The 19,743-nt window shown below is 35.9% G+C and overlaps 2 protein-coding genes across 3 annotated transcripts; one reads left to right on the forward strand and one right to left on the reverse strand.

Moving 5' to 3' along the window:
- The first annotated feature begins 228 nt into the window (after positions 1-228).
- LOC111811375 (squalene monooxygenase SE2) lies at positions 229-6,746 on the forward strand. 2 transcript variants are annotated; one of them, XM_023698185.2, is made up of 8 exons: positions 229-573; positions 2,741-2,852; positions 2,934-3,108; positions 4,158-4,326; positions 4,416-4,634; positions 5,600-5,875; positions 5,960-6,238; positions 6,333-6,746. In XM_023698185.2, the coding sequence occupies exons 1-8, from the start codon at positions 334-336 to the stop codon at positions 6,435-6,437; spliced, it is 1,575 nt and encodes a 524-aa protein (XP_023553953.2). In that variant the 5' UTR covers positions 229-333; the 3' UTR covers positions 6,438-6,746. The 2 variants fall into 2 exon arrangements, with proteins under 2 accessions (XP_023553953.2, XP_023553954.2); XM_023698186.2 differs by lacking the exon at positions 229-573 and adding an exon at positions 2,146-2,416.
- A 976-nt stretch (positions 6,747-7,722) lies between these two features.
- On the reverse strand, positions 7,723-13,052 carry LOC111811376 (DUF21 domain-containing protein At2g14520). The gene is made up of 11 exons (XM_023698187.2): positions 12,664-13,052; positions 10,943-11,019; positions 10,756-10,839; positions 10,413-10,526; positions 10,241-10,327; positions 9,981-10,120; positions 9,794-9,881; positions 8,749-8,822; positions 8,536-8,660; positions 8,172-8,437; positions 7,723-8,089 (listed from the first exon to the last, which is right to left on the reverse strand). The coding sequence occupies exons 1-11, from the start codon at positions 12,839-12,841 to the stop codon at positions 8,045-8,047; spliced, it is 1,278 nt and encodes a 425-aa protein (XP_023553955.2). The 5' UTR covers positions 12,842-13,052; the 3' UTR covers positions 7,723-8,044.
- Between the last annotated feature and the right edge of the window lie 6,691 nt (positions 13,053-19,743).

A 19,743-nucleotide genomic window follows, 5' to 3' on the forward strand; every position in this document is an offset into this window, starting at 1 on the left:
TAAAGTCACGAGTCTCAATCAGAAGACCCGAAACCATTTACTTTGTTTTTAATATTTTTCTCGAGAAATCATGACCGAAGTATGGTTCGAGTCTCGTCAAATAATTACAATTTTAAATTAATCAAATAATTAAAACTAAAAAAAAATAAAAAATAAAAATAATAATAATAATAATAATTTGTATATTTCACGCAAGGGATCACAAAAATGTTGCCAAAGGCAAAGGCCTTTCCTCTATAAATCCCTAAATCCCCTTTTTCTCTCTCACATGTTCGTTCTCTTCCGCCCTTTCTCTCTCTTCTTTCCTTCGTTTCTCTCTCCTTCTCTGCAACAATGGAGTTCCTATCCGCGGCTCTTCTCGGCCTTCTATTGGCCTCCATCCTTCCTCTCTTTTTCTTCTTCTCTTTCAGAGACGGAATCAAACACGGCGGCGACAACAACACCACCGCCGTAATCGATTCAAAGATTCCGTCGGGAAATGACGTCCGTCGCGCCGAATCCTCCGATGATTTTGACGTTATCGTCGTCGGCGCTGGAGTTGCCGGCGCCGCCCTTGCTTATACTCTCGCCAAGGTCAGTTCATCTGAATCTCTCTCTAATTTTTCCCCCTTCGGAGATTTTGAATTTCGAATAATTTGTTTTTGTGGATTTTTTTAATTTTAATTGAATCTGAATTTAGCTGTTTATTTTAGACTCTTATGCTGTGCTGGCTTTTTCTTTTTCTTTTGAATTAAATTTATATTTTCCAGGCTTTTGTTTTTGTCTTGATTTTGGAAGTAGTTTTTTTTTTTTTTTTTTTTTTTTTTAATCATGATTTTGTATTTTCTCAATTTTAAATATATATATTTTATTTTTTAAAAATTTAAATAAAACAAAAAATAATATTGGTTTAATCAAATAATTTAAACGGAAATATTTGACATATCGATGAATGTTAGTTCAATTTTTTCGAAAGACTATAATATAAAAAATACATAAAAAATATTTAAATTAATAAATAAACCGTTTATCTTTTAAAAAAAATAATAAAATTCGTTGATTAATATTAGATATATAATATAGATGAATGAAAATTTGGATAACAATTAAATTTTATTCTCGAATTTATATATATATATATATATATATATATATATAATATTAAGTTTTTTATTTAATTTTTTTAATTGTAAAATATTTTACTTTGGATTTAAGAATAAAACAAAATACTTTACTTATAAGGTTTCCACAATTTTTATATTTTTTTAATTAGATAATATCAGAATTTATGATTTTCAACTTAAAAAATTAAAAGAAAATTTAATTTAATAAAATTTAAAGGACGAAATTATGATCCGTTGAATCTAATGAAATTCTTTTTTATTTTTAATTTTTGGAAGAATGTATTGAGAATTTTAACTAAAAACAAATAATTATTATTTTACAAATAATAATAATAATAATAATAATTAATAAGTTCCACTACTAGCCAGCTAACAACCAATTTCTGGTATTTATAATATTTAAAATAATGAAACATCACATCAATTAAAAAATAAAAATCTTTCATTAATAAAATAAATTATTCAATATTATGTTTTATTGGTATAATATTATTATTTATTGCGTATATATTTTGGATATTCAGACAGGAAAGTGGGAAGCGGTGTGTCTTTTTTAAATAAATAAAATTTGAAAAATAATATATATTTAGCTGTATTTTTTTAGTATATTAATTATTATCATATTTATGTATGGGTTATTATATATGGAGTAATTGGCAAGTTTAATTAAATTAATTAATTATTTAATGAATTTAGAAATTGACTTTTTCTTTAATTTATTAAAATAATTAGAAGTTGTGTTGGTGATTGGAAGGGAGGGGGTTGGTAGGTTTGATTATTATTTATTATTTATCTATTTTTGTATGTTTTCTAAATTATATAGTTTAATTCCTCATTCAAACAATTTAGTTTGGTTTAAGAAATAATAATAATATTTTTTTTAGTTTAATAAAATGAATCAGTAATTTTGAATATGATTATTTATTAATTTGCGTTGACGACTAAACACTTATAAAATAAATTACCACATGAGTATATATATATATACATAAACACCTATATATATACATAGATACACACATGCACACATTCGAAGACTTGTGTGCTAAACTTAACATAATTCCGTAGTAATTGATATATTTTTTTTTTATATATTTTGTTCCGTATTATTTAATGATAAGATTTGAGCTTGGATCTAATTCAATCTCCTACATATGAGCTGTGGCGCAATACTTGCACACCCATGTCATCTCGGTATTGTCTTGGAAAAACCCATTTCAAAGAAAGTCGCCCGAAACATTCGTCTTGGAATGCTCGCCTTCGATGACACACATGTACCACAAGCTAGCTCGCTTAGGCCACACAGTCTAGAGGTAGTGGAGAGTTGACACTATGCCTCCTATGTCGTAAATTTTGAGGCATTTTTAATATTACTTGGATAGACTTCCATAGGCTAGTTCGCTTAGGTCACACAACCTAGGAGTAGTGGAGAGTTAACACCATGCCTCGAGGTACTTTTAATATTACTTAGACTATGTGTCAGCTAACTCTTTAAAGTTGCATAGTTTAGGGGTAGTGAAGAGCTGAAGCATTTTTAATCTTACTCACATAGGGTTAGGGTTGTTAATGAATTGATAAAAATAAATTTAAGAAAAGGGGAGGATCATACTAATTCAGATGGCATCGGTTCGTTGCAGGATGGACGAAAAGTGCATGTAATTGAAAGAGACTTGTCGGAGCCGGAGAGAATCGTCGGAGAATTGCTTCAACCCGGCGGCTATTTGAAGCTCATCGAGTTAGGGCTTGAAGGTAACCCTAATTTCCCGATTTAAGCACATTTCTCATTTTCTCGTTCTTATAATTAGTTGTACTGTGTGTGTGTGGCCACAGACAGTCTGAAGGGGATCGATGCTCAGCAGGTGTTTGGTTATGCGCTCTTCAAAGACGGAAACCACACCAGATTGGCTTATCCTTTGGACAAATTTGATTCCAATATTTCTGGGAGAAGCTTTCACAATGGCCGATTCATTCAGAGGTTGAGGCAAAAGGCTGCTGCTCTTTCCAAGTAACCTACTCAATCACCCCTTTTCTTTAACGTTCTTCTTGCTATATAGCCCCATATCTTGTTTCCAGGGTGTTAAGATTCTGGTTTCTGACATAGTTTGGTTCATAAATCTGTTCTGTTTTTGGTTCTTGATCTTTTGTTCTGTTTTTGGTTGTTGATCTTTTGAACTGCCGGGCTCTTAAGAAAGGATTGATCAAGCTTTTGTTGAAGCAAGAACCCTTGAATCGAAGAAATTAACATTTCCTTATACAAAATTCGGATCCTCCAAGAGATAAGGCTAGAATTAGATTACCTCGATCGATCTAGAAGCAAGATTTAGAACTTGGTTCTAAATTGAGTCACCCCACAATCGAAAAATCGAAAATCTTGTTCTAAGTTTCAAACAATTCTTGTGATAGATTGCATATGAGCCAAGCTTAATTGAATGACTCAGATGCAATCTCACAAACGATTGCTTAACACTTGGAAATGTGGTAAAGATGATGCTCAAATTTCTAGAGAGAGTCTCCATTTGAGAGCTAAATTTCATTCATCAATAATTTGTGGTTATTTATAGTCTCTCCACAAAAGAAACTTTCAACTTTTCAAATGCCGATAAGGAAGTTAGTGGACATAATTTACTCTCACTCCCTCTAAATCTCCACGAAGTCACTTTAGTGACTTTCCACCTTTTAGCCCACTACAAGAAATTATGAAATTAAAAATAATAAATTAAGTTTTCTAACAACTTATCAATCAAGTGCAATTTATAGCAATTTCATCCGCTAGTTCAACCGTGCAAATATTTATTTTCGAAGCTTCAAATGATCCTTCCTCAATCGAATCAGCTTGTAACACATGAAATAATGGTTGAACCGAGTCTATCTAATTTTATAGATGAAGAATGAATGCTTGGTGAATCTTCTTAGCTTTGGATCGTGTAATAGGTCCAGTTGAAACATTTGGAACACTATTATTCTTATCAATTTTGCTCATTGTTTTCATTTTGCCACCTATAATATATGCACAGTTTGGTTCATCAATCTGTTTTTATTTTGATATTGTCTCAGTGTAAAACTGGAACAAGGGACTGTAACTTCCATAGTTGAAGAAGATGGGACTGTGAAAGGTGTGCAATATAAAACCAAGAATGGACAAGAGTTGACATCTTATGCTCCCCTCACCATTGTTTGTGATGGCGGCTTTTCGAATTTGCGTCGCAACCTCTGCAAACCTCAGGTAATTAGTTTGGAATGTATCGGTGAAGTAAACAAGTTCCCCATTGTTGTTGATGTTCACTGAAAACATTGTTATGACCCTTTCTGTAGATTGATATTCCCTCATGCTTTGTTGGTTTGGTCCTGGAGAACTGTAAGCTGCCCCTTGAAAATCATGGACATGTTGTGCTTGCTGACCCATCGCCTATCTTGTTATACCGGATTAGCAGCACGGAGATACGCTGCTTAGTCGATATTCCCGGCCAAAAAGTGCCTTCTGTGGCTAACGGCGACATGGCACACTACTTGAAAACCGTTGTGGCTCCTCAGGTACCTTTACACATTGATTTCTCTTGCTAGTTTCTCAACCTAGTTCTATTTGATTTTGTGAGATCCCGCATCGGTTGGGGAGGAGAACGAAACATTCTTTATAAGAATGTGCAAACCTCTCCCAAGAAGACGCGTTTTAGAAACCTCAAGGGAAAGCCTAAAGAGGGCAATATTTGCTAGCGGTGGGCTTGGGCTATTACAAATGGTATCATAGTCAGACATCAGGCGATGTGTTAGCAAGGAGGCTAAGCCCAAAAGGGGGTGGACACGAGGCGGTGTGCTAGTAAGGACGCTGGGCCCTGAAGGGGGGTGGATTGAGGGGTCTCACATCGATCGGAGAAGGGAAAGAGTGCTAGCGAGGACTTTGGGCTCTGAAGGGGGTGGATTGTGAGATCCCACATCAGTTGGGGAGGAGAACGAAGCATTCTTTATAAGGGTGTGCAACCCTCTCCCTAGAAGATGCGTTTTAGAAACCTTGAGAGGAAGCCCGAAAGGAAAAGCCCAAAGAGGACAATATTTGCTAGCGGTGGGCTTGGGTTGATACAAATGGTATCAGAGCCAGACGCCGGGCGATGTGTCAGCGAGGAGAGGCTGAGCCCTAAAGGGGGTAGACACGAGGCGGTGTGCCAGCAAGGACACTGGGTCCTTAAGGGAGGTGGATTGGAGGGTCCCACATCGATTGGAGAAGGGAACGAGTGCCAGCGAGGACGCTGGGCCCTGAAAGGGGTGGATTGTAAGATCCCACATCAGTTTAGTTGGGAAGGAGAACGAAACATTGTTTATAAGGGTGTGCAAACCTCTCCCTAGAAGACGCGTTTTAAAAACTTTGAGGGAAAACTCAAAGAGGGCAATCGAGCGGCGGGCTTGGGCGGTTACGCCCAGATTTTGTTTTTCTTTTTAGCACCTAGAATTGCAAGAATTGCTCTTTTGGCTTGCTTGTTGATTACAAGAACTTTGTATTCCAGCTACCGCCCGAGTTGCAGACCGCCTTCATAGCTTCAGTTGATAAGGGAAACATAAAAAGCACAACAAACAGAAGCATGCCAGCAGCCCCACATCCCACACCAGGAGCACTTCTCTTGGGTGATGCATTCAACATGCGACATCCTTTAACCGGTGGAGGTATGACCGTTGCTCTCGCCGATATCGTTGTGCTACGAGACCTTCTTCGACCCCTTTCAAATTTGAACGATGCCGATGCCTTGTGCAACTATCTCGAATCCTTCTACACATTGCGAAAGGTATCGTCGACATTCTAATAGAGTTACCTCAATATACACTCGAGCTTTCTTACACTAATGATGCCTCTTATTCATCCTTTCCAGCCAGTGGCATCTACAATAAACACCTTGGCAGGTGCCTTATACCAGGTCTTTTGTGCATCGCCCGACCCAGCCAGGAAGGAAATGCGCGAAGCTTGTTTCGACTATTTGAGTCTAGGAGGTGTATTTTCCTCTGGACCAGTGTCTCTTCTCTCTGGTCTCAACCCGCGCCCATTAAGCCTGTTCTGTCACTTCTTTGCCGTGGCCATATACGGTGTCACTCGGTTGCTAATCCCATTCCCTTCGCCTAAGCGTATATGGATCGGAGTTCGGTTGATTACGGTACACATTTCTCGTGATCTGCATATCAACTTACATTCTCCATGAGCATTTTCTAACTCGTTTGTCGATTATATCTCGACTTTCAACACCACAGGGAGCAGCAGGCATAATTTTTCCCATAATCAAGGCTGAAGGAGTGAGACAAATGTTCTTTCCTGCAACAATGCCTGCATACTACAGAGCCCCTCCTATGCAGTGAAAGCAAAGGAAAAGGTAACTCAACATACGATTATGGTACTTAGTAGTATGTTTCCCAAAGCACAAAGAATTGAATGGGGAAACGCTACTGATAGGAAAATGAAATGAAATGTAGAATTTATCCCTTAAAACTTAAAACTATATGATTTTTTTTTTGTCCACTCTTCTCTCGTTCTGTCTCTGTTTGGGAACAAAATTTCCTTCAAACTTAGTTTTTGTTTAGAGAATTCTTTAACATGCTGTTACCCCTACTGCTATGGTACATATTTGAGGGAAATAAAGTTAGAAGCCCGTGTGTTCTTGTTTCGAATGTCCCGTCTTCTGCCACTATAGGTTCTATCATAATTGAATGTCCCGATTAGAAGCCGGTGTGTTTTTGTTTCGAGTTCCGTCTTCTGCAATTGTAGGTTATTATAATCGAATGTTCTGGTTAGAAGCCAGTGTGTTTTTGTTTTAAATGTCTTGTCTTCTGCAATTGTTGTAGGCTCTATTCTAATCGAATGTCCTGTCTCCTACAACTATAGGTTCTATAATCGAACGTCCCGGGTAGAGGGCAATGTGTTTTTTTTGTCTTGAACGTCCCATCTTTTGCAACTATAGGTTCTATTATAATCGAATGTCCCAGTTAGAAGCCAGTGTGTTTTTGTTTCTAATGTCTCGTCTACTACAACTGTAGGTTCTATTATAATCGAATGCCCCAATTAAAAACTGTTTTCTTGTTTCAAATGTCCTGTCTTCTGCAACTGCAAGTTCTATTATAACGTGGAGATTACAAATATCCTCATTTCACACTCCAAATCACCTTCAAGAAATCACAACTATGGCTACTTGTAAGCGCACGACAATAATGGTTGCTTGGTTTACACACAGAAAGTAACACTCAAAACAGGCCAAAAATATGTCCCTCGTCACAACAATTTCACACACTACTAAGAAACCCTATGGAATAACATCAGAATCATGTCAATGTCTTGTGGTAGTGTTGAGATGCTATGCACAACGTCTTAACGTCGATTATAAGTTACGAATTTACCATACTAATCCCTATTTGAATTTTGTCCCATGATATAAAAAGATTTTAACTTCTCAATGATTTGGTTAACTCTCCCAAAACAATTTTTGCTACAACAAAGAGTGAAAGGAAGTAGATTCGAACCTATTAACCGAGAGAATACGTCTTTTACCTGTTGAGTTTCGATCAGGGTAACATTCTCCTTTGAAGATATTTAACCAAATGCTACTATGACAAAACTTGTATTAAGTAAAGGTGCTAGATTAGAACGAAGTTAAACCGAGCACAAATGGGAACTTAACCATAGTTGAGTAGCACATCCAACAAAAATCCTTCAAAGTTGGCTATACAATCTGAAAATTTGTGTTTCCCCTTCTTCCTACTTTGAGACTATCTTTCAGCTCTTAAGCATCTAACAAACTCATTCTCTGGTGGTACTACTGCAACACAAACTTCTCTACTTCTTAACCCTCAAAAGCTTCGATTCGAGTTTTATGGGTTCCGAAATCTATTAAGAACATCAACAAATTTAACAAATATTTTCGTCATTACCTATGTGTGCATAAAATAACGAACTATTCCTCAATTAACCACTATCAGGAGTCCTCATAATGATGATCAGTCTCGTCAAAGATCTCCTCCTGTGAAAATAAATGTCAACATGAAAAAACCGTCCCGTGTCGAAAACTAACAACTATATTGTGTAGAATGAGCAGTTAGTACCTGCAAAAGTTCTTCAATGACATCTTCCATCGTTATGACACCGACAGCTTCTTCTTCCTCGGCGAGCTTAGGAAGAGGGCTTCCATCTATCTGCAGGATATCAGAGTACATATCCTTTGTCCATTTCTTGCTTCTAGAGCCACTCCTGAATGAATTATTTGTGGTGGGAAAGCTTTTCCACTTCTGAAGTGGTCTCTTGTTCTTCAAAGTTTTTTCTTGTGGGGGCTTTTCACCATCCACATCAATTTTAACATCTCTCTGGGAATCTATTTGAGATAGCATTTCAATTAATATAATACCATCAAAACCAGATTCTGAAACCCGAACAGCCTAATCCGTGAATAACGAACACAGAGGCACGTACCGTCGCCTGGTTTGTCATTGGCTTTTCCGTTCATTTTGTTGCACTGTTTAACAACAATGGCCATGTGGCTATGACCTTTCTGGAACTCATTCAAAATGTCATATAATGGCATAGTTTCAGGAACCCTGTAACAGAATTATCTAAGATCAGAGTGACACTAGAATTTGAATGGTTGAATCTGAAACAAGAATGTTTTTTCTGCCACCGACTTACCGAGGAATCCTTCGAATGGTCACACTCTTTACTGGAACTTCATCGTCTGGGTGGATTGTAAGCAAATTTTTAACCTAATACATGAAAACAAAAGTATTAAAAGAAAGGGAAAATGACCTTTTGCTAGGGAGGATAGCTGCATTAGGGAAAAGGTGGAGGCTAAAGAATACAGATATGGTTGGGATGTTAATTGAAATTTGCCAAAGAGTGTGCTTGTTGGTAGATAAAAATGGGAGTAAAGCCTCCAGCTTAGCATCAAAGTGAATAGGTAAAATGGATATTCATAAAATCTACATAAGTTTTGCAGAGGCCGAAACCAATCACAAATTTGTTCGACAAAAGCTTGAAGTTGTCACTGTATATACGAAAGTAAATTATACTGTTCTACTGATGTATTTTGACCGAACATAAAAACAAAATATTATTCCAGAATTTTCACTTTTGATCCTTGAATCGGATACTAATTACTCATAAGTTGTGAGATCCCACCTTAGTTAGGAAGGAGAACAAATCATTCTTGGGCGTGTAAACCTCTCCCTAGCAGACGCGTTTTAAAAATCTTGAGGGAAAGTCCAAAGAGGACAAATGGTATCAAAGCCAGACACCGAGCGATGTGCAGCAAGGAGGTTGAGCCCCGAAGGGAGTGGACAAGAGGCATTGTCCCAACAAGGACGTTGAGCCTCGAAGGGGGTTGATTGGGGGGTCCCATATCGATTGGAGAAGGGAACGAATGCCAGCGAGGATGCTGGGCCCCAAATGGGGATGGATTGTGAGATCTCACATCGGTTGGGGAGTAGAACGAGGATGCTGGACCCCAAATGGGGATGGATTGTGAGATCTCACATCGGTTGGGGAGTAGAACGAAGTATTATTTATAAGGGTGTGAAAACCTCTCCTAGCATAAGCGTTTTAAAAACCTTGAGGAGAAGCCTAAAAAAGACAATATCTACTAGCGGTGGGCTTGGGTATTTTCATAAGTACTAGAATTAAGGTCATGGGATATATTGAGATCATAATTTGATGGTGAGATGATTAACAAGTTTACCAGGATAAGACCAATAATGTTGGTTTCTTCTTCATAATAGACTGGCACCCTGCTATGCCCTTTCTCCAGAATTTGATTCATCAAAGTCCTGCGCAATATAACAAGTACTTCAGAAACTACAAATTAGAAGTACCCTATTATTAGGAAGATGAGTTATTTGTTGTCTTATTTTCAACATGCATATTACCTATCGAGCTTTGCATTAATATCAATAGCAAAAGTTTCAGATATAGGAGTCATGGCATCACTAGCTGTCTTCTCACTCAGTTCAAGTGCTCCAGCAATAATAGTGGTTTCATCGTGTGTCAATTCTCCACCCTTTCCAGCCTATTACAGGTAACCTCAGACATTAGAGCAGAAAAGAGAAGCAAAGAAGTACACACAAGCTTCAAAAGAAACAATTAAACAAAAAACATATTTAGATAGGCGTTAAACCCTTGTATATACCTCATTACCGTGCAAATCGACGAGTGTTTTCAGCTCAGCTCTTCGGAAAAGAGCCACACGCCCATGACCCAGTAGAACGTCTAGTAGCTGGAAATCACATTTAACATAACTAAGGAACCATTTTGAACAATAATGTAGTAAATTTATGTAACCCAAGCCCTCAAATGTCTACCTTACTGATTGGATATGCAACAGGGAAGCAAATCCAGACAAGAACACGGACAAAAGGAGCAACCGTTGATCCAATCGCCAAACCATACCGAGAGCAAACGGATTGTGGTATAATCTGTACATCAAGTAAATAGATTGCTAATCATAAAATTTACCCCTTAAATTTGGTACCAGCTGAAACATGTGACCTCTGGTTAATTGTCTACAGTACGAATCAACGACACCGTTGAAATCCATAATCACAGGCCAATCCTTGAGTGAGCTTACAAATAATTATCGATATAAAAGATGAACAAATCGGAACTTGGAAAAGAAAAAACCATTTCCCAGATAATTGCTCTAACCTCGCCAAATAGAAGAATCAAGGTCACCGAGATTAGGATAGCACCCCAAGCTGTAACCAGACTGTCAAGGAATATAGGAAGTGCCTGCACGAACAATTATATCAAATATTGAACAATTTTTTCCCTGAATTTACTGTTTCTGGTCAATCATCTTCATACTTATCCACTAAATCTCAATAAAATGTACCTCCATGGCTGCCGCATTGCATATCAGTAAGGTGCAGAGCAATAAATGCTGGTTTTTTACTACTGGCAATATCTTTGCTGTACAAAACCAATTGAATTAGTAAGGAGATGTTTTAATCACAATACCACAGACTCACATTGAAGTTTAAAGACAAAAGCATTACAAAGAGATAAGAGGGTCATCAGAATTCAGAAGTACAGAAAAGTAAAAGTCACGTTTCTCTGAACCATCAACATTTAGAATGGTAACTGATGCTTTATATTGTAACAGCCCAAGCCCACCGCTAGCAGATATCGTCCGCTTTAGCCCGTTACGTATCACCATCAGCCTCACGATTTTAAAACACGTATGTTAGGGAGAGGTTTCCACACCCTTATAAGGAATGCTTCGTTCCCCTCTCCAACTAACATCTCTTGAATGGGCAACCAGCATTGTTTTTGTATAGACTTTTGAAGCTCGTCAACGACAACTATATTGCTCAAATAAGATTTGGTCAATATAAGTTGAAGAAACAAACCATTTCTAAAGATCATAGGCTGAGATCTCTTATCATAAGTTCACACACTTAAATGTCAATGTCCTTTTTATGGTAACACAATCCTACAGTAACTTGGAGGATTGGTCATTTTAGTGATAAATTAATTCACGTCTCAAATGTCAAAGAAAATTTTAATTGTTCCCTCATTTAGTACCGTTCCTTAAAGATCGGAGGTTCGAATCCCCCCACCATTACCCTCATTTGTAAAGTATTATTGTCAAGGGAAAGAACAAAACAAAACTTAATATACCAATAACTTTAGCCAGATAGAACAATACAAAGACTTTCTGAAACAAAAAGAAGAAAGTCCCTTGCACGTTAGGGTCTAAGATCTTAAAAAGTCATGAACATCCCAAACCAGTACGTAACTTACCAGCTACAGTTTGACACTGTTACATTTTGTCGATTTATACCAATAGGACAGGGAACTTATAGAAAGCACATTGAAAAGATGTCATACTAACCCTTTCTTTGACCCAAGCCAGTAATGGAGATAGAAGTGAAGACACAGAACAGAACAATAAAACTATCAGGTTCCTCATGGCAACTCTCCGCTGCTTCAAGCTAGCACTTGAAAATCGAAACTCTCCCTAGCATTCGCGTTTTAAAAATTTTGAGGAGAAGCCCGAGAGGGGGGAAACCCAAAGAGGACAATATTGGCTAGCGGTGGGCTTGGGCAAGTACAAATGGTATCAGAACTCGACACTGGGCGATGTGCAAACCCTGGACCTGGAAGGGGTGGATTTAGGGTCACACATCCATTGGAGAAGGAAACGAGTGTCTTCCACATCGGTTCGAAACACCCTTGAAGGGAAGCCGGACAGAAAAAGTCCAAAGATGACAATATCTGCTAGCGGTAAACTTGGGCCGTTACAATAACCCAAAACAGATTCAAATGATTCCATCGGCGAAGAATCCGAAGGTCGACTAAGTAAAACAGGGGAAATCTCAAATGGATTCAAGTTAAACAACACAACGTACTCAATTAAAAAGAGGGGAAAGGGGAATAACAAGATCAACATAAGAATTAGTAACTCTAAAGTAGTCCCAAGAAAAAGAGGTAAACAAAAGCAAATTGAAAAAGGTACAGCAATCAGCCCCACACAATAAATGGAGAAAAGAATCGAACAACAATCAAAGCAGAGCAAAGAACAATCAAAGAGTAAAAGAAAAAGGAAGTTACCAGCGTGCTTGCGATCCTTAGGAGTACCGGACCTAGCAAGTACTTCGAGATCGACGAGGCTCATGGACATGAGGCCGAGGGTGAGGCCAGACATTAAGCCGGCAAAGATGACCAAGAGGGCGATGATGAGTATATGGATGAAGAAATTGGGGGTGCAGCATTCGTATTCGACGGCCATTCAATCCGGCCGGCGTTGAGTTCAAAATTATGGAAGTTTGAGGGCGGAGTTTCAGTTACAGAGGCCGGCGGTGACCGTGTGGGCGGTGGAGAAGGTCCATTAGCGAAACAGTTGCAGAAAAAGAAGAGAGAGAAAGGAGGAGAGAGAAGTGAACGTGTACTGTACAGAGGGAGAGAGAGACGAAGAAGGTGATGATGGGGATAGGGGAGGAGAGAAGGGAAGCGGCTATATGTAATTAATACTTTATTAGGGACCTAACTGCAATTTATTATTATTATTATTATTATTATTATTATTATTTAATAATTCTAAACTTTTTTTTTTCTTTTTTTTAGTCTCAAAATATAAAATAGTGAAAAGTTTAAATATTAAAATAAAAACTATTAAGTTAAATTTTTTAATGTTTTTGAATTCAATATTATTTAAATTTAAGAAATTATTTGACAGATTGGATATTATTGTTGGATGAAAGTCCCACCTCTGCTAATTTAGAAAATAATCATGGATTTATAATCAAAGAATACTATCTGTGTTGGTGTGAGGCCTTCGGGGAAGCCCAAAGCAAAGTTATTAGAGTTTATGCTCAAAGTAGACAATATCATATCATTATGGAGAGTCGTGTTCATCTAACATGGTATCAATAAGTTGAATATTTATATAAATTAATTTGGAGTAAAATATTAATTTAATTTTTTTTTTTTTTTTTTCAAATAAGGGATGAAATAAAAACATTCTCTAAGGAAATATTAGTGAAAAGTTAGTTTATTTTCCAAAATTGTGTTAATATTTAATTTTTACCCAAAGTATTAATAAGTTGAATATTTCTAAATTTAGGAATTTTACCCTCCATTGTCTTTTTCTACATTATTCCTTCTCTTTCTACTTTATATTTTAACAAGGATAAATAAAGAAATCCACGTGGCATGTATTATTGATAAAATGGATAATTACAAATTTCTCCTTCATCATTTCTCTACGTCATTAATCAAATTTTGATTTTTAAAATAATTCCATCAAATAAAAAATTATCACTTTTTTTTTAAAATTAAGTTTAATATTAAAAAATATCAATTTTTTCTTCTTAACATTCTGAATAGAGTTTACAATCCAGCTTTAATCCTCAATTTTTAGATTTGTCGGGTGTCGGGATGTTTTTTTAATTATTTTTAAAAAAATCTCAAATTTCAAATATTCACAAATCACTGTACGTCGTTAATATTAATTACAAACGTCAAATATTCTATAACCTTAAAAGTAGGGTTGGGTTGTAACCTTATTTTCGAGTTAGTTGAGTTAATGGACCAAAAAAACATTAACGATCCAAAATTTCGGTTTTCCAAAAATTTAACTGAGCTAAAAAATTTCGGTTTTCAAAATTTCGGTTGTAACCTTGTTCAGTTTGCGGGTTGACATTTTTTTGGTCAGGTCAACTCAACCAACTCGAAAATAGGGTTACAGCCCAACTCAATCCTGCCTAATTTTAAAAAGATTGAGAATATTTAACATTTGTAATCGAGGTTGTGACCAGTAAATGTTTGATATTTGAATCTTATCAGATTTTAATTATTAACATAACATGTATTATGGATAACTCGACCAGACAACCGAACCGAACTCAAATATAGATGGTTGGACTGGATGGTAAACTTTACTCGAATTGTTCGGGTCACCAACCCGATTAACCCAAAATTTTGGATTGGTTAAAAAAAGTTCAATCCAACACGACCCGTCGTACTACTAAATAATATTATAATTTTTTTATAATTTAACCCTATCTATCAAAGGTAAAACTCATTTTATGAACAAACCCTAATAATTTTAGTATTCAAAACAAACGCCATGGGTGTTGGCCATTTAGTTTTGTCTGGGCACGACGTGTCGTGTCAAACTTGTACGGCTCCGTTACCGTCATGTCGTTTTCACTCTTAAATCTGGTTGGGTCCCACCTCTCCAGTGGTTTGGTCTGTTTGAACGTGTAAAATAAAATAAAAATAAAAATATAAAAACAAAATTATTATTACTATTATTTCCAACTCTTCAATTTGCTTTATTATTATTATTTAATTAATTTTGATTAAAAATAAAAATTATAGTAAAACAATTCACTCCTCGAGATTAGTTGACGACTATCACACGAGAATTCTACTAAACACATAGAACGTAATCCCGAAGATGAACCAGTTTAAACAGTTCACTACTCGAGATTAGTTGACGACTCTCTAATAGTCTCCAAAGATAACCTAATATCCAGAACACGAGGGCACCAACCTCGCACTTCAGTCAACAACTAAGATACAACGTGGATTCTGTCAATCTTGATAAACCAGCACATGACTTGTTTCTAAGAAGAGGAAAATAGATTTGCCACCGGTATTACTTTCTATAGTCCTCGTCCTTTTACAGCTATCTGTTTATTTTCGTTGCTAGGCAAGAATAAGTAAAATTGTTGATTTAAATAAAGTTACTATTTAAAAATATTTAAAAAAAAAAATTAAAAAACCATTAAAAAATTTAGAAATAAGTTTTTATTGGTACATTGTGATTAATTTTTTTAAAAAACTTTTATTTATAAAGATAATAAATTAAAAATATTAAAGATAAATATAAGAATATTTTTGGAATAAAGTATTAATTAAAATATATTTTTTGAAATTTTTAAAAAATTTAAAGATATTATTAATAATATTTTTTTAGACGTAAAAAATATATATAATAATTTTTTGTTTGGAAATTGGACAATTAATGCTTTCCAACGAACGTAGAGTTGATGCCACAAATATAGAAAATGGGACCCACATGACAGGTGGCAAATCATAATCCAGCTCATTAGACAATAATACTATTTTGTTTTGGACTAAGATTTGTGGGCCCCACCTGCGGTAACCAAAATACCTTTTGAGTTTATTTATTTATTTATTTATTTATTTATTATTATTATTATTTTCTTGCACGTGGCTTCAACACACACCATTATTAAATATATAATTTCAAATTAATAAATATAATTATTCAGTTTATTATTGAGCAATAAATACAATCCATTAAAAAATTAGCACATGTTTATTATAAAAAAACAGATTTAATCGAATCAAAATGATTTGGATATTATTTTAATCGATGATCTCGATAATTTCTTGCAATATGGTCACGTCACTGATTATGTCTGTTCACTTACATGTTTTCTAAGAAAATTTCCACGAGCGGAGTAAAACATGCTTAAGTTTAGAGTTTTTATGATTGAGCTACCGAAAAGAAAAGTGTACCGTGTTGGTATAGATAATAACTTTAAACACCTCAAGCCCATCGCTAGCAGATATTGTTCGTTTTGGCCCGTTACGTATTGTTGTCAGCCTTATGGTTTTAAAACACGTCTACTATGGAGAGGGTCTAGCCCTACTTCGATTAGTGCTTCGCATCGTCCGGTGACTGGCTCTAATATCATATGAAACAACACAAGGTCACCGCTAGTAGATATTGTCTGTTTTGGCTAGTTACGTATCGTCGTCAGCCTCACAGTTTTTAAACACATCTACTATGGAGAGGGTTTAGCCCTACTCCAACCAATGATTCGCACCATCTGGTGACTGACTTTGCTACCATTTGAAACAGCTCAAGCCCACCGCTAGTAAATATTGTCTGTGTTGGCCTGTTATCGTCAGCCTCACAGTTTTAAAACACGTCTACTATGAAGAGGGTCTAGCCCTACTTCGACCAGTGCTTCGCACCGTTTGGTAATTGGCTCTGATACTATTTGAAATAGCTCAAGCCCACCGTTAGCAGATATTGTCCGTTTTGGCCAGTTACATATCATCGTTAACCTCACAATTTTAAAACACGTCTACTATGGAGAGGGTCTAGCACTACTTCGACAGTGCATCGCACCGTCCGATAACTGGCTCTGATACCATTTAAAATAGCCCAAACCCACCGTTAGTAGATATTGTCCGTGTTGGCCTGTTATATATCGTTGTCAGCCTCACGGTTTTGAAACACGTATGCTAGGAAGAGGTTTCCACACTCTTTTAAGAAATGTTTCATTCCTCTCTCTAACCGATGTAGGATCTCTCAATATTTTTACTCGAGTGTCACATAAACGGGCTGAAAAAGAATATTTAATTCGATATCATATTTTATTTATTTTATTTTTGTAAGAAAAATAATGTAGCCGACACAATTATGATTTAGATTTGAAAAGTATGAAGATAAGATAAAGTGATAAATAATAAAAAGCAAAAAGAAATTAGAAAAAGTTAGCAGACAATATCAAATTTCTTATCTTATTTTTAAGGTTTGTTCTACCATTTTTTATGTTGTCCATGTTCCATGTTTTTTTTTTTTTTTTTGGTTAATCAATACAAAAATTGAGCTAGTTTGGAACGTGAATTAAAGAGATCGGATATGGAAACAAAATAAATGTTCGACCTAAAGAATAACCCATGATTTTGTTCGGGATCTTAACAAGTTTATGTTGTGTACTCCGGGTTGTGAGATCTCACATTGGTTGGAGACGGGAACGAAACATTTCTCATAAGGGTATAAAAATCTCTCTCCAGTAGATGAGTTTTAAAAAGCTTGAGGGGAAACCCGAGAGGGAAAACCAAAAGAGAACAATATTTGCTAGCAGTGGGTTTTGGTCATTACACGGTCAATTTTAATTTTTGTAACGTAGTGTTTATAAGTTAATAACACACAAAAGTGTATAGTTTATGTAGCACCCCATGCACTCTCCTACAAATCCCGAACCACACCCCTACTAGAAAAGTTCTTAAATTGATTCGAGCCAAACATGCTTGAACTTCAAGAATGTCAAATAAAATTTTTAATTTTCTGTGTTCTGTTGGTGAAGTATTCAATTTTATTTCAAAATTAAAAAATTTATTAGACACAAAATTGAAAAATAAAAAATTTATTCATCTCAAAATCGTCTTTTTAAGGACCTGTTAGACAATGTTTAAAATCTAGGGACCTATTTGTAAAATTAAAAATTTAGACCGTTTTTAAAGTTTAAAAACCTATTAAATGTAAAATTAAAAGTTTAGAGACTTATTAGACACGTGAAATTTCACTAAATAAGAATTATAATTAATTAAACCGAGGAAATTTTTTTATTTCTCCATTTTGCCCTTACAAATTTAATAAATTCTTCTTTTACCCTTCGATTTTTGTAGACAAGATGCGACTTTTCGAATACAGGTGTCCATGAAACAAACGGTCGAATAGTTGCAATTTGTACGCACGACTATTTGAATAGAGGTGGTTGCACATTGAACCATGCCCTTACAATTTTAATAAATTCCTCTTTTACCCTTCGTTTCTTGTTGACAAGACGTGACTTTTCGAATTGAAGCACCCATGAAAAGAATGGGCCTATAGTCTCAATTCGTACCGATGGTCACAACGGCTCAAATGAGAGTGATAGTTGTGAAACAGTGTTGTTGCCTTTTAAACTCGTTTCTTCTACATCCTTATCGTGTTAGTGCACGGAGAAAATTTCTCGAGCATTGCAACCTCCATATGTTTTCATAAATTCATTTTCTCGAGCTTCGATCGAGTTTCTTCGATGTTGTTTCGATTTAAACTTAGAACCAATTTTATTTGACGATTAGGCTTTTGGTATAAAATGGAAATATAGCTAAACTTGGGGGTTAAAACGTAAAATTTTGTTCATAATTTGTTTTTAAGGAAGGCCCAATAACAGCTCATCCAGGCCCAAAACAGTTGAAGAGTATGGATAATGTGTTGATACTATGAGCTAAAAAAAAAAACCAAACATTTAAAAGTTTGGAGATACCTATGAAGTGTCGATTGACGGCTTTCATTTAGAGTAACTACTATGTTTAAAACTCCACTCATGTTTACGACTAGGATACAATAAGGAATCTTTCGTTCACCTCTCTAACCGATGTGGGATCTCAAAATCCACTTTCTTTGGGGGACCAGCGTCCTCGCTGGCACACCGCTCGGTGTCTGACTCTGATACTATTTGTAACAGCCCAAACCCACCGCTAGTAGATATTGTCCGCTTTAACTCGTTACATATCGTCGTCAGTCTCACGGGTTTAAAACGTGTCTACTAGGGAGAGGGTTCCACACCCTTATAAGGAATGTTTCATTCTCCTCTCTAACTGATGTGGAATCTCACACTATCGTTCAACAACGAACATATCTTATTAAAGGCAATGGTCCATATAGATATCATTGTAGTTGGTAGACACGATGTTGCTCCCCTCGCAACTGTGATTGGGAGTCACCAACTAATCTATGATAATGAACGGTCTAGATTGACATAGCCCATATATGTCTGTTTCAAGTCGTGCCTCAAATGTTCAAAATGATTTTTATATGATAACAAAGAACAATAAATAGCCTACCTAAGTATGATGTTTGATTAATCATGTAAAGGTTTAAACATGATTATGATTAACTATCTATGGTATCGATTTGTTGTTCATTACCCACTATGTCACGATTGTCATTTATGTACCTATGTTTAGAGGTGTACATTCAACCCGACAATTCGACAACCTGGACCAATCCAATCCGAACTATAAGGGTTGGGTTAGATTGGATTAGCTTTTTGGGTTGGTTTGGGTTCATTTTTCTGAACCCGGACCAATCCAATCCGAACTATAAGGGTTGAGTTGGGTTGGATTAGCTTTTTGGGTTGGTTTGGGTTCATTTTTCTGAACCCGAACTGACTCGGTTCGGTTTTGGGTTCATGGGACAAAATCCTTGGATTGACCCGAGGCAAATAAAAATATATAAAATATACTAAGAAGTTTCCACTAATGGTGGGTTTGCCAGAGTGGTACTTTGTCTAAACTTAAAACACTCACACCCCAATAATTATCTTTTATATGAAATTGTATCCGGGGATAAATAAAACTTTTTTTAAAACATAA

This window comes from Cucurbita pepo, chromosome 15 (genome assembly GCF_057944985.1).
Source record: "Cucurbita pepo subsp. pepo isolate OVF chromosome 15, ASM5794498v1, whole genome shotgun sequence".
Taxonomy (NCBI): domain Eukaryota; kingdom Viridiplantae; phylum Streptophyta; class Magnoliopsida; order Cucurbitales; family Cucurbitaceae; genus Cucurbita; species Cucurbita pepo.